Source organism: Grampus griseus (genome assembly GCF_964374135.1).
Source record: "Grampus griseus genome assembly, chromosome: 9".
NCBI lineage: Eukaryota > Metazoa > Chordata > Mammalia > Artiodactyla > Delphinidae > Grampus > Grampus griseus.
Window position 1 is genome coordinate 88,791,353 of NC_139003.1, and position 14,918 is coordinate 88,806,270.

Here is a 14,918-nt window from a genome sequence, read left to right on the forward strand (position 1 = left end):
GCTATTATTATCTTATAGAATAGAAGACTGACTTATAAAGGGGCCAAATAAGTTACCTAAGTTATTGGTAAGTTGTAGAACTAAGATCTAACCCTGGGCAGTCTGGCTCCAGAGTCCATGATCTTAAATACTCCCTATCTTCCCAGATAGCTATGTTACCATGAAACTGTGGAACCAAATCAGGACAGCAGCAAAGGAAAACCTCAGGATGAAAGCTATAAAGCAGGACTATTGAGTCGTCAGTATAATAAACTGGGGCAGGAGAGGAGAAGGATTCAATGAGACAACTCTAGAAGGATTCAATGAGACAAAAAGAAGATGACCTCATAGATGGCATGATTTGGGAACATTAAAAGAGCGCAAGAAAACAAAGAGCAGTTAGAAAATCAAAGAAAATCAAAAAATATCCATAAGATGGACAATCCCTCGAGCCCTTCCTTTCCAACCAGGGCCTGGCAGGATGGCTCCCGCAAAGAAGGGTGGTGAGAGGAAGAAGGGCCGGTCCGCCATCAACGAGTTGGTGACCAGAGAATACACTATCAACGTTCACAAGCACATCCTTGGAGTGGGTTTCGAGAAGCATGCCCCTCGGACGCTCTAAGAAATCCAGAAATTTGCCATGAAGGAGATGGGAACTCCAGATGTACACACTGATACCAGGCTCAACAAAGCTGTCTGGGCCAAAGGAATAAGGAATGTCCCGTACCATATCCGTGAGCGGTTGTCCAGAAAACGTAATGAAGATTCACCAAACGAGCTCTATATGTTTGTTACCTACGTACCTGTCACCACTTTAAAAATCTACGGACAGCTAATGTGGATGAGAACTAATTGCTGATTGTTGAATAAAGTTATAGAACTGCCTTCACATCTTAATCTTCCTTTTCTAGTTGCAGCTAAAGTCTTGTATATCTTTAAGCAGTTCCCAACTACAGGATCATTTGGAGAGCATTTCCTAAGTACTATGCTTGGGTCCCTTCTCCCCAGTCCCTGAAGTTTTTGAATATTTGGACAGGGTCTAGGCAGGTGTTCTAAGGTGGTTTTGAAGTGCAACCTGGATTGAGAATGACTATTTAGGTAGTTGGCACATTGTGGGTATAATGCTAATGTTTTTAAATACAGGTTTTGTTGATTCTAAGATACACATTTTTCCAGAAACTGGCATGTCGAACTTAATTGACATTTTTCACATTTTAACAAACTAAAATGATACACTTGATAGTCTTAGATTTAATGAAATATGTACAGTTCCTTTTCAGCTCACTTATTTGTAGTGGCCCCATGAGGTGTTTTTAGTCCTGGTTTATGTGGAGCTAAAGCTCAAGGGTAACCTTTTTTAAAGGTTACTAACAAAATCTGCTTATTTCAACCTGAAAGCAAGGTGTTGCAGCGATTATGTCTCATTAGTGTTTATACCACTGACGTGAATTAAATGCCATAAAGCAGTCCCCTTTTGAAGCCCTACTGATGACGGTAGTGGGGTTGGGGGCCACCTGGAGTGTAATGTACACTGTGAACATGGTGGGTGGGGGAGCATCTCCAGGTTATCCATTCCCTGGCACAGTCCAGACCTTAGACACTGAAACAGACCAAGTCAATACAAAAATTTCTTATTAAAAAAATCTGGAGACCAAAAAAAAATGTCCATAAGATGGTCTTAGTCTGAATGAACCAACCAAAATGTGGCATGGTTTAAAGCACTGATGGAGTACAGAGAAAAAGAATCCATTTCGCCTTGATACTAGGGATGTCCTCATTCAAGAGGTCCAAGCGTTGCAAAGAAGGATCAGTAATTCTAAGATTTGAATACTATTTACATAGTCATAAGAACATAAACCAATTTTTGGTTTTCAATTTTTAGAATCAAACTTTTCACAATTTTCAAAGGACTCAATTGCAGGGAAGAATAAAAATGTTAATAGCAATGCCAAAATAAAAGTACAAAGCTGATAGTAGGTGGAAAAGAAAAAATGCACAAAGGATAAGGGAGACATTCATCTTACAATGTAGGAAGTGAAAATTGATAAAACAAGCAAAAGAGACAAGTATCTAGTTTAAAATTACATAATGTGATGGTTAATTTTATGTTTCAACTTGGCTGGGCCACAGAGTGCCCAGATATTTGGTTAAACATTATTTCCAGTATGTCTGTGATGATGTTTCTGGGTAAGATTAACATTTTTTTTGTTTTGTTTTGTTTTTTTGCGGTACACGGGCCTCTCACCGTTATGGCCTCTCCCGTTGCAGAGCACAGACTCCGGACGTGCAGGCTCAGTGGCCATGGCTCACGGGCCCAGCCGCTCCGCGGCATGTGAGATCTTCCCGGACCGGGGCACGAACCGCGTCTCCTGCATCAGCAGGTGGACTCTCAACCACTGCGCCACCAGGGAAACCCAAGATTAACATTTGAATCAGTAGACTGAGTAAAGCAGATTGCCCTCCCAAATGTCAGAGGCAATCTAAACTGTTGAAGGCTTGAGCAGACTAAAAGACTGAGTAAGAAAGAATTCACTCTCTCTGCCTGACTGTCTTCAAGGTACTGGTCTTCTCCTGCCTTCAGACTGAGACTTGAAATGGAACTTAAACCATCAGCTCTCCTGCTTCTCAGGCCTTCAGACTCAGACCAGAACTATACCATTGGTTTTCCTGGGTCTGGACTTCTCAGCTTTCATAATCATGTGAGCCAGTTCCTACTGATACTGTTCCTTTGTAGAACCCTGACTAATACACTTATAAACTTCATCCATTATGCCTTTTTGCCCTCAGATCCGGTTTCTGCATTTCTCCTACAAACTACATTTCCTAGGTTCTTTGCCAGCTGGCTTCCAGAGTGGTTTGACCAATAGTAGCTTGACTGCAGAAAGGAAGGGAGGTATAAGCCCAGATTCTATCTCCTTTCTGGGCAGCCCCTTCTCCTGTGATCCCTGCTCCTACTAGGCACAGTTCTGTGTTTCTCTAGCCCTGGCATAGAAACACTTTCTGATGATACTTATTCCTGGTCATCATCATTTTTTTGGCTCCTGGGATCTCCCATCACCTATGTAACTATTTAAAATACCTATAGTGAATAATTTTCTGGCTGGACCCTGACTGAAACAGTAATAAAGATAGGAATTCAGCAATGTAAGTATACTTGGAGGAGAGCAGAGAAAAGAAAGGTGGTATAAGGGAACTACATCTCATCTTCATATAGCAAGTCAGTAGATGGTACCTAAAATGATAAATCAATAAGCAGTGCTACAGTATATTATCTAGAATTATGAAGATAACAAACAAAAGAATAAAAACCTGAAACAGTTCAAACTGTTGCCTCAAACTATTGAGTCAGTAAAAGACCTGTGGTTGCCAAGGACTCAGGGGAGAAAGAGAGAGATGAATAGATGGAATATAGGGGATTTCATGGCAGTGAAACTACTTTATGGCAATGGTGAATGCATGGCATTATATATTTGTAAAACTTATAAAACTATACAAAACAAAAAATAAACTCTAAGATAAACTATGGACTTCAGTAGAATCAATATTGGCTCATCAACTGTAACAAATGCACCACACTAATGCAAGATGTTAATAACAGGGGAAACTGTGTGTGTGTGTGTGTGTGTGTGTGTGTGTGTGTGTGTGGTGGCAGGGATGGGGAGGTACATGGAAACTCTCTGTACTTTCCAGTCAATTTTTCTGTAAACCTAAATCTGTTTTTAAAAATAAACTCCATCAGTGAAAAAAAAAGAAGGGAGGGAGGGTAGGAGGGAGGGTGGAAGCTATCTAAAAGACATGAAGGAAACTTAAATACACATTTCAAACTGAAAGAAGGCAATCTGACAAAGCTATGTACTTTATTATTCCAATTATATGACATTCTGAAAAAGGCAAAACTATAGAAACAGTAAAAAACAAAAAACAAAAAACAAAAAACAGTGGTTGCCAAGCATTGAGGGGGAGAGAGGAAGTGATGCCTAGGTGGAGCACAGTGCCTTTTTAGGGCAGTGAAACTATTTTGTATGATACTGTAATGGTGGATACATGACATTATGCATTTGTCAAAACATGAAACTGTGCAACAGAAAAAGTGAACCCTAGTGTTAGTTAATAATAAAATGTCAGTAATGGCTCATCCAGTCCTAGCCACAGCAATAAGACAAGAAAAAGAAATAGAAGGACCCCAAATTGGAAAGAAAGAAGTAAAACTATCACTGTTTGCAGATGACATAATACTATACTGAGAAAATCCTAAAGACAACACCAGTAAACTACTAGAGCTCATCAATGAATTTGGCAAAGTTGCAGGATACAAAATTAATATACAGAAATCTGTTGCATTTCTATATACTAACAACAAACTATCAGAAAGAGAAATTAAGAAAACAATCCCATTTACAATCGCATCAAGAAGAATAAAATACCTAGGAATAAATCTAATTAAGGAGGCAAAACACCTGTACTCAGAAAACTATAAGACATTGATTAAAGAAACTGAAGATGGCACAGATGGAAAGCTCTACTGTGTTCAAGGATTGGAAGGATTAAAATTGTTAAAATGACCATACTACCCAAAGCAATCTACAGATTCAAAGAAACCCCTATCAAAATACCAATGGCGTTTTTCACAGAACTAGAATAAATAATTCTAAAGTTTGTATGGAAACACAAAAGACTCTGAATAGTCAAAACAATCTGGAGAAAGAAGAACAAAGCTGGAGGTATCGTGCTCCCTGATTGCAAATGATAATACAATGCTACAGTAATCAAATGGTATGGTATTGGCGAAAAAAAAAAAAAACCCTGACACATAGATCTATGGAACAAAATGGAGAGCCCAGAAATGTACCCACACTTAAATGGGCAATTCATCTATGACAAAGGAGGCAAGAAAATACAATGAGGGAAAGGCAGCTTCTTTAATAAATGTCACTGGGAAAACTGGACAGCTACATGAAAAGAATCAAACTGGACTGGTTTCTCACACCATACACAAAAATAAATTCAAATAGTTTAAAGACTTAAATGTAAGACTTAAAATCATAAAATTTATAGAAGATAACATAGGTAGTATGCTCTTTTACATCAGTCTTAGTAATATCTTTTTGGATATGTCTCCTCAGGCAAGGGCAACAAAAGCTAAAAAACAAATGGGACTACATCAAACTAAAAACTTTTGCACAGTGAAAAACTATCAACAAAATGAAAAGGCCACTTACTGAATGGGAGAAGCTATTTGCAAACAATACATCCAATAAGGGGTTAATATACAAAATATGTAAAGAACTCATGCAACTCAATATTAAAAAAAAAAAAACAATTAAAAAATGGGCAGAGAACCTAGACATTTTTCCAAAAACACAGAGATGGCCAACAGGAACATGAAAAGATGCTCAACATGACTCATCATCAGGGAAATACAAATCAAAACCACAATGAGCTATCACCTCACACCTGTCAGAATGGCTATTCTCAAAAAGACAACAAATAACAAGTGTTGGCAATGATGTGGAGAAAAGGTGTACTCTTGGTGGGAATGTAAGTTGGTGCAGCTGCTATGGAAAACAATATGGATATTCTCAAAAAATTAAATACAGAACTACCACATGATCCACCAATTCTACTCTGGACTATTTATCCAAAGAAAACAAAAACACTAATTAGAAAAGATATATGCACCCCTATGTTCATTGTTGCATTATTTACAATACCCAAGATATGGAAGTAGCCTGTGTCCATCAATAGATGAATAAAGTAAGTGGGGTATATATATATACATATATATATGTATATATATGTACATAGACATACAATGGAATATTACTCAGCTATGAAAAAGAATTAATTCTCTCCATTTGCGACAACACACCCTAGAGGATATATGCTAAGTGAAATAAGTTAAACAGAAAGACAAATACAATTTCACTTATCTCTGAAATCTAAAAAATAGAACAAATGAACAAATATAACAATATAGAAAGAGACTTACAGATACAGAGAACAAACAAGTGGTTGCCAGAGGGGAGGGGGGTGGGTGGAAGGGAGAAATAGGTGAGGGAGATTAAGAGGTACAAACTTCCAGTTGTAAAATGAATTAGTCACAGGTATGAAATGTACAGTGTGGGGAATAGAGTCAATAATTATATAATATCTTTGTATGGTGACAGATGGCAATTAGATTTATCATGGTGATCATTTTGAAATATATAGAAATATTGAATCACTGTGTGTAATAGGAACTAACATAGTGTTGTAGGTCAATTATACTTCAAAAACAAACAAACTCATAGCAAAAGAGATCAGATTTGTGGTTACCAGACGGGGGGGTGGAGGGAGGGGGAATTGGATAAAGGCAGTCAAAAGGTACCAACGTCTAGTTATGGTATTACTAGGGATGTAATGTACACTGTGATAAATATAATTAACACCGCTATACGTTATATACGAAAGTTATTAATAGAATAAATCCTAAGCGTTCTCATCACAAGGAAAAAATAATTTTTTCTATTCTTTTAATTTTGTATCTCTATGAGATGATGAATGTTCACTAAAGTTACTGTGATAATCATTTCATGATGTATGTAAGTCAAATCATTTTGCTATACATCTTAAGCTTATACAGTGCTATATGTCAATTACATCTCAATAGAACTGGCAGAAAAAAAATTAATTAAAAAATTTTTAATTAAAAATTGGTTCATCCATCAATTATAATAAATGTACTCATATTAATGCAAGATATTAATAACTGTAGAAACTTGGGGGGGGGATTCTGTACTTTCTATGGAATTTCCCTGTAAACCTAAAACTGCCCTAAAAAAATAGCCTATTTAAAAAAAAAACTCTAACTTTTAAAAAAAATGTAGGGAAGGGGTGTTTGTGGGTGAGGCAGGGCTTATTATTGTTAGCCCTCACGTGCTTTTTAAGGTGTTTTTTTTTTAACTGTGTATAAATTATTTGGATTAAAATATTTTTAATTTTTTTAAAAATCTGTTTACCCACCAGGAAATGAAAAAGACCAAAGCTACCAAGTGTTGGCAAGGATATGAAGTATCCAGAACACTACTATGAAAGTTCATGTAAATTGGTATATCCACTTTAGAAAACTGGCAGCGTCCAACGAAGCTGATAATTTGCATAGCATGTGACCCAGCAAATTCACTCCTAGACAAATATTCCAAAAAAACAAAAATTTCACCACAGGACATGTTTGTTCTCTATGTGCACTGAAGCTTTATGCATAATTGCCCTAAACTGAAATCTACCTAAATGCCCATCAAGAGTTGCAGAAACATTGTAGAATATTCACACAATGGAATTCCATACACCACCGAGAAAAAATGACTTATAACAACATGTAATAATATGGAGGAATCTCACAGATAATTTTGAGTGAAAGAAGCTAGGCATGTGACACTTAATTCCATTTATATAAAGTCCAAAAAGAGGCAAAATTATCTATGCTGTAAGAAGTCAAAATAAAGATTATCTTGGAGGAGAGATGGGGAGTGATTGAAAGGGGCATAAGGGAGTCCTCTGCGGGTACTGGCCAGATTCTGTTTTTTCAATCTGTGTGCTAGTTCCACGAGTATATTGAATTTATGAAACTGTATCAAGCTGTGCTTATAATACTTTTAATATATGTACTTTTTAGTATGTGTATTATGCATCAATAATTTATTTTTAACCTGAGAGTTTTGACCCCTAAGCCACACTTTTTTTCTATACTCTCGCCACTAAATATTTAAACACAGAATATGTACTTGAAAAAATTCCGTGTATATATATATATATATATACACACATACATTTTACAGTTAATTTCAGTACTTGGAAGAATCTCAGTGTAACATTTCTATGAATACTTTCAGAAGCAGAAGAAGTCCAATTTTGAGTCCAACAGAATATTTATTCAAACTTGCTGGGCTAGCCATAGTGTTTGCTGTTGTTATGATTGTTACCTTCCAGTTGGTTTCTGGATATGCTTATCATGTTACAGATCATGGTTTAGGGTGACATTTACCAAGACAAGTGAGCATTGACAGCGAGAAGTCATCGCTCTTGTGAAATCAAATCGGCAATCAGGCTCCATTTTGAGCTTCTTACTACGGGATAACTTCCATCTAATGAAATTCTTTTGTGTCAGCTTTAGATACTGAAACCTCAGCTTGCTCACCAAGTTAGAATATGCTCTGTTATTCTTTGTGCTAAGAGGAATCAGAACTAAACTACAGGCTTTAGACCCAAAATCTGAAAATAAGTGTGTCACTGCTTCATAGATGAGGATTGTTTTACTTTTAGTAATAATTTTCTGCTGTTCAAACATAACTATCATACTCATTTGTTTCCTTGAACACCGGAAGTACAAACTTCACAGAAATTAATTCTAATTTAGTCTGTACATGCAAATTAATATGGTTCTCAAGCAGCCCTTCCTGAACTTACACCAAGGGAAAACTTAGTGTGGAAATTTGGCAAGTTATGGGATCAACAATAGTAATCTATTACTTTTATAAATTCTCAGATAGTTTAAAACATGTAACAGTACATTTTAAATATCCTTCAGAGATACCACGATGATAAAAGAAGACCCCCAAATTTTAAGAAAGCCTAAAACTCCAACAGTAAAAACTTTTTAAAATCAACTTACTCCAACCTCCTGCCGGTATGTCAACAGGCTAAAAACATTTCGAGATTTCTCTGTCTTCGATTTAATTCACCCACGAATTACCATCTCTTAATTCGTCTTTTAGCTTTCCCAGACCACACTCTATTCTCAGGATGCTAAATTCCCAGAGGACCCCACTCTCAGCATTTCTACTCTCAGCACACAGGCCTCCAATTAATAGCATTTATTAAGTATTTTCTATGTGTCTACCATTTACATCCCCTTTAGCCCTTTCAATAGCCCCATCACTTCTTTTACTAACCATATTTGATACTTGAGGGAGCTAAAGCACAGACAGTTTACATAACTTACCTCAAGTTCTAATGCTTATAAGTGGTGAAACCTTAATTCCATTCCAGGCACTGGGATTCAGTTATTACACTATGCTGCCTCTAATTATTGATAGGAACTTCAGGCCACATAGTAGTACTATGAATCCTGCCCTTGCTAATACTCCACTCCTACCTTCTAGACTGTAATGAAAATTCTGGCTTTACTCATTCTGTGGAACAGACCTTACTTCTGCTACTCACATGAAGCATTTGGACTTTTTAGCATGAAAGAATGTAAGCTTTAGACTTTTTATCACCACCACAGGAGGACATGGGGCTAGGGCTCAAAACTGAATTTTGATGCATTTTTAAAGTCCTTTTTGCTGGCAAACTTGGTAATGACTTGGGATTGGCCATGAAGTACTATTCTAGAGACTCACTAGATCATTCAAGAGTTGATGTCACATAGAGTCCCAAGACAGCACAAGACACAGATCTCAAGTTCACAAAAAAAAAAAGTCAGAATTGATCCCACTGTTAATTATGATGTTTTCCAACTCACATGCAAACATAAAATCCCATTTCAAAAACTTTCAACATCATTAGAAAAACCAGTCACTGTGTATTCTCTAAAATTTATTTACAGTTAATAAGTTAAAAAGCAAAGTACAACCAGATTGTAAATCTTAATCATATGCACATCAAATTGTCCGTGGAAACAATTCGGTTCCATTACAAACAATTGCCTTCTACTGCACTTAAGACGTAACAGTCTATCAGAAAATGATTCAAAACACACCAATAAAGTATTATAATAAAGTAAATATTATGTATATACGTCCACTAAAAACCACCAATTTAAAGAGTGCTGTGGCAGCCCTTAAAACCAAAAGCTTTCAGTTCAAAATTGCTGATTTTTTTTGTATTCAAATATTTTTAATGTTTCTTTATTGAAGAGTTTTCAGAAAAATAGTACTATCATTTGCACGTAGCAAATCAATAAGTGTCAGCCACCAGCTTAGTTACACGTGTCCAACGGGGTACTCGAACTTCAACAAAATAAATACACACCACAACAGCAACACTTTGCACTATCAACAACGGAGCTTGCCCTCAACGATCATGACATTCCTGGTTTCTGGAAGGGAAAATAAGTTGCTGGTTGACAGGAAGGAGGATAAAAAATGACATCAGGAATCCCCAAAGGTTAGCGGAGATGCCAGTCACCACATTTAGGCACTCTAAAGTTAAAAATGAAATCAAAGCATAGCAAGGTGATCAACTTCCTCCTAGCTTCCCCCTCTACTTGTGCCATATGAGATATAAGATAATCTTATAAGAGAATGAATAAAATCATGAGTTTTCTTTTAAAAAACTATATACAAGCTAAGCTACAGACTTAGAGGACAGGAAATGGATTCCTCACCATAAAGGCCACCTTGCCAAGTTCCTCTTCACATTCTGCCCAATGTACCCATAAAATACTTTCACTTTCCTGTTAATATACTAACCAACTATATTAGTTGTTTCTTCACGTTTTAGAAGATGTAACATAGGCTTTGCTAAAGAACAGCTGGCAGAAATAAAGATTTTTCGACATCTTATTTCACAAACTAGAAATGGCATGATTTTTAAATAGACCAGATAAATAACATATTGAATTCAAGATGGACAATCAGATCCTAACTGAAATCAGACAGCCCAGATAATCCAAAGAAGCATTTTTGCTAGTTCAAGTGCACTAAAGTAACAAGGCATGAGGAAAAAATGTTAAGAAACTCAGTTAAAATAAATGCATGGTGTCAAATGGTTGTTTCAGTTTTGAACTGAGCAGAGTTATCCTCCCAGCTAAGTCTAATTTCAAAATCCTCTGGGAAACTATCTAGATAAACTGTACGTTAAAATTACATTCTAATATGGCCACTGAATTTATTTTTTAATTATTATAAAACTATATACAATAGTGAGTGGTACCAATACATATTTTTTCCTCAGGGGCTAGTTAGCTAAAAAATTTTAACAATTTGGGGGTGGGAGGGGAAACCCTATGTATCTGAAATACAACTGGCAATAAGCTAATAACCAAAAGAATATATATAAGCTTCCTATCACACAAATAAAATTTAACACTCTCCATCAACTAAGTGATGATTCACTTTTATTTACTCATGTGACAGTGTTTGTAACAACGCATTATTATTAAGTAGTGAATAAAAATATGAGGCATACTGGGAAACTGGCATCAAGTCGTAGATATATATATATATAATTTTCTTTTTTCTACAAAACAAGAACACTGAAATTAAAGTCACAAAACTCCTACTTACGGACTATTAAACTTGAAAAACTCAATCCAGAAAGCTATGCCATTTGAATTCTAAGAACACAAGAGTCAAAACTTCAACTCTTATTATTCTCCTACGAAGCTGCCAAGCAGAGATAAACCTTAATATTGAGGATTTCATATGTCGACTTCCAGCCAGTATGAATCGTTCCATGGCAGAATACTTAAATTTGAAAAACAGTGGTACAAAAACACCACTTGACCCTTTAGATATTGCAGTAAAGTCTGGCTGTGGCACCACCGGCTAAAAACCATTAAGTCTTGCTGCCACCAATGACCAAAGGCACTTGGATAATCAAGAATTCCACACCGGGCCGTATGATATAAATGCTATCATAAAAGTGTAAAAGAAGGGTCAGTACTCTGTGTGACTCGCCTGTTCGATTCCTGTGGTCTTCAGCTGTCAACAAAGACCGGTAACTGCAAACATAATTATGAATGGAATTAAGATAAAAAAGGAAACTCATGGAGCAAAAGAAACAACTCATTGTCATGATGTATATAAAAGTGATGGATATTAGTTTGGACATTTCTTGCTATCCAACAACAAAAAGTAAAGAAAGACCTATTTTGCCCAAAGTAACTTCAACCGGTTACATGATACCAAGAAATGTCCCCACCCCCTCGAAATCACTAATAGTTCTGAGAATTCTAATGGGTATTCTGTTTATCATTTTAATCACAAGGTTTACACACATTTATTTCTCCTATGTGATTCCCAATTTAAAATAGGTTATCCTTGAACTATACCTGGATTTGTATGTTAGACTAGTACAAGGAGACCAAATCACTTCCAATAGGATTCCATCCATCTCTTTAACCAACACCAGTTCTTTATAACTCTTTTTTTCTTTATCACAAGCCATGTGGTTTCAATGCACTTTAATTTTTATTTAATCAAAAAGAATTTAACAACTAAACTTTTCCTAAACAGAACTTTATATGAGTTTCAACCATTTTCTTTAGGAGCTCAGCAAATATAAACATTAAATCTCAATATAAAATCTTTAGAAACACCTCAAAAATGTTTAACAGTTGTAGTTTGCATCTCTTTGTTTGCAATCACTGAGCCCATGGAATTCACAGCATACAAATCCTTGCACTACTAACAGTCATAAGCTTGAATCTCTTAGAAAAATATCCTTGGTCAAAGCTTTGGAATCCGGTTAAAATTAGGAAACGAGTGGGATTCAGAATACCCTGAGCACAAACGGGTGCAACAGCACAAAACAGGTTCGATCTTTCGTCCAGAAAGAGGGGTGGCAGTCGAAAAGGAAAACGGGGGTAGGGGTAGAGGAGCGGGGTGAAAAGCAAGTAGATTCTGGCGTTATTACACAAGCATGAAACCAAATTCCTTTGGAAAAAATAACGACTTCTTCGGAGGACTTCTAGACCAGTGAGGTAGAGTCCAAAGGGAGAAAACGGATCTGCCCCTCCAGTCCTGGAGACGTCTCAGTCCGGGGTACGGAAGCAAAGGGCCCTCCCCCACGGGTCCGGCGGCCTCCTCCTCCGCAGCCCCGAGCCGGGAAGGGGCGGAGGGCGCACCTGCCCCGGAGTCCCAGACGGCGGCGCCGCCGCGAGTCCGGGGCGCCGGGCCGGGAACACCAGCCGGTGAGTTCTTCGCCCGTAAAGTGCACGAGGGGACGGGGTCCAGGCCGGATCTGTAAACACTCGACTGACACTTGTCCATCCCTCCGGGCGGAAGCTCCGTCGCCGGCTGGGAGGGCGACACGGGCCGCGTCTCACGCCCGAGGCACCGGGAAGCGGCGGAGCCTCACTACGGGTTCCAGGTTCACTTGCAGGACTTGGTGCGCCTTACGCCGCGCCGCCGCCAGGCTGCGCTCGCCCCACACGTCGTCGCCGACGCGGATGGTGGGGAAGGTGGTCAGCGTCGGGGTGGCCGCCCTCCAGATCTCCTCCAGGGTGCGGCCCCCGAAGCAGGGCTCGGGCGCCGCGGGCTTGGCGGGGCAGCTCTCCCCGGGGTCCGCCGGCGGCGGCGGCGGCGGCGGGGGCTTCCTCCGGCGGGCGGCGGGCGCCCGGGCTCCGCGGCGCCTCCTCCTGGCCGCCGCGCTCGAGGTCGGCCTGCGCGTCGGGCCGCGGGCGGCAAGGGGTCCCGGGGGGTCGGGGACCAGGGCCCGGCAGGAAGAGTAGCCGTAGACGTCCTTGCTGCGCAGGATATGCGGGGAGAACTGGTGCTTGAGGCTGCAGAGGAAGCTCCAGAGCTCCGCATCCGAGCTCATGAACTCCGTGCTGCGTGGCATGAACAGCTTGAAGGCGTCGCCCAGCGCCTTGGTGCTGTCGGCCAGCGAGAGTTGCGACCGCGAGTACACCACCTTCTCCTCCCGCGCCTCCAGCGCGGCCCCTCCTCCCGCCCTAAAGCCGACGCCCCGGGCGGCCGCGGCCCGGGCGGCCGGGGACCGGCGCCGCCGCCTCTTCACGCTGCGCCGCATCGGAGGCCGCTCGGGGCCGCCCGCGCTCGCCGGGTCCCGCCGCCGCCGTCCCCGCCCGCCTTCGGCTCCGCGGCAGCAGCAGCTGCTGGCGCCTCCCGCCCGGCGCGTCTCTAGCTACTTTTCTCGCCTCCGCCGCCGCCGCCCCTCCCCCTCCGAGGGCGGAGGACGCGGGTGAAGATCCTGCAGACCGGTACAAGATGGCGGCCGGCGCCCACCCCTGGGCTTTGTCATTGGACGGCGCCTCGCCCCCCTGGTTTCTCTTTCTTCTCCTCTCTTGCCTCCTTTCGCCCTCTGCCTTTCTTTAAATGTGCCCGCCTCAGGCCCCTCCCACCGCAGCCCCGACTCCACCCATTGGGTGCTCTCAGAAGAGGGGCGGGGACTAATGGGGGAGAGGCCAGTTCCTGGTAGATGGTGCTGGGGTGGGTGATGGTGGTGGCCCTTGAACGCGAGTCAACAGTTAGGTGGGTATATGGGGAGGGTGCCTTGTCTACAGTAAGGGGTGGACATCAGCTCCACCTTGGGGAGAGTCACTCTCGGAGTGAGTGGGTGTGCATTTGAAGACTGAGCTTGGAGGTCTACCAGTCTGAATAACAAAGAGAGACGTGCCCAAAGGCTGTGGTTTGTATCACAGAAGGGGAATTTGGGTCTAAGTCCAGGGGGAATGGGCCTTTCACCATTCCCTTCTAAACCTTCAGAGGCCTCTTTTGCATCTTCATCCAACTCTTCCCGCTTTTGACCCCAATCCATGTCAAACAACACTAGTAATCCAGAATCATTCAGGTAATATGGACGGCATCAGTGGCATTGTCTCCTTCTAGACAATGGAACCATCTTCACCTTTAAGAGATACTCTGCTTATCGGGAAAGCAAAGCCTTTTATACCCGTAGAACTAAATACTCTGCTCAAGTTGATCAAAGATCAATTACGACAAAGCCATTCTCCTTACGGAAAATAGCATTTTTGAATATATAATTGTTTTTTAAATGAATGCACTTCACTTTTCATTTAGTTTTAATATGTCCCTTTGCGACACCATCTCTATCATTGAGAAAGGATGCAGCTTCACAATCAAAAACGTTCTGCTGAAGAGAACACACTGTTAAGAACCCATCACCTTTTGTATTTGAGAGGAGGGGATTATGAAGGTTTATAGAGTAATGGACAGTCTACAGTCATCTTTTCTATCCTCAGTACTTAGTTCAGC

The 14,918-nt window shown here is 40.3% G+C and overlaps 1 protein-coding gene and 1 pseudogene across 2 annotated transcripts; one reads left to right on the forward strand and one right to left on the reverse strand.

Moving 5' to 3' along the window:
• The first annotated feature begins 430 nt into the window (after positions 1 to 430).
• LOC309827729 (large ribosomal subunit protein eL31-like) lies at positions 431 to 831 on the forward strand (annotated as a pseudogene). Its single transcript has one exon. The product of its transcript is annotated as a large ribosomal subunit protein eL31-like (transcript).
• Positions 832 to 9,549: 8,718 nt separating this feature from the next.
• On the reverse strand, positions 9,550 to 13,968 carry CCDC71L (coiled-coil domain containing 71 like). The gene has a single exon (XM_082662279.1). It carries the CDS (start codon positions 13,711 to 13,713, stop codon positions 13,006 to 13,008), a length of 708 nt encoding a protein of 235 aa, XP_082518405.1. The 5' UTR covers positions 13,714 to 13,968; the 3' UTR covers positions 9,550 to 13,005.
• Positions 13,969 to 14,918: the final 950 nt, after the last annotated feature.

Coding starts and splice junctions, on each gene's coding strand:
- CCDC71L (XM_082662279.1), bottom strand. CDS start 13,713: ATGCGGCGCAGCGTGAAGAGGCGGCGGCGCCGGTCCCCGGCCGCCCGG.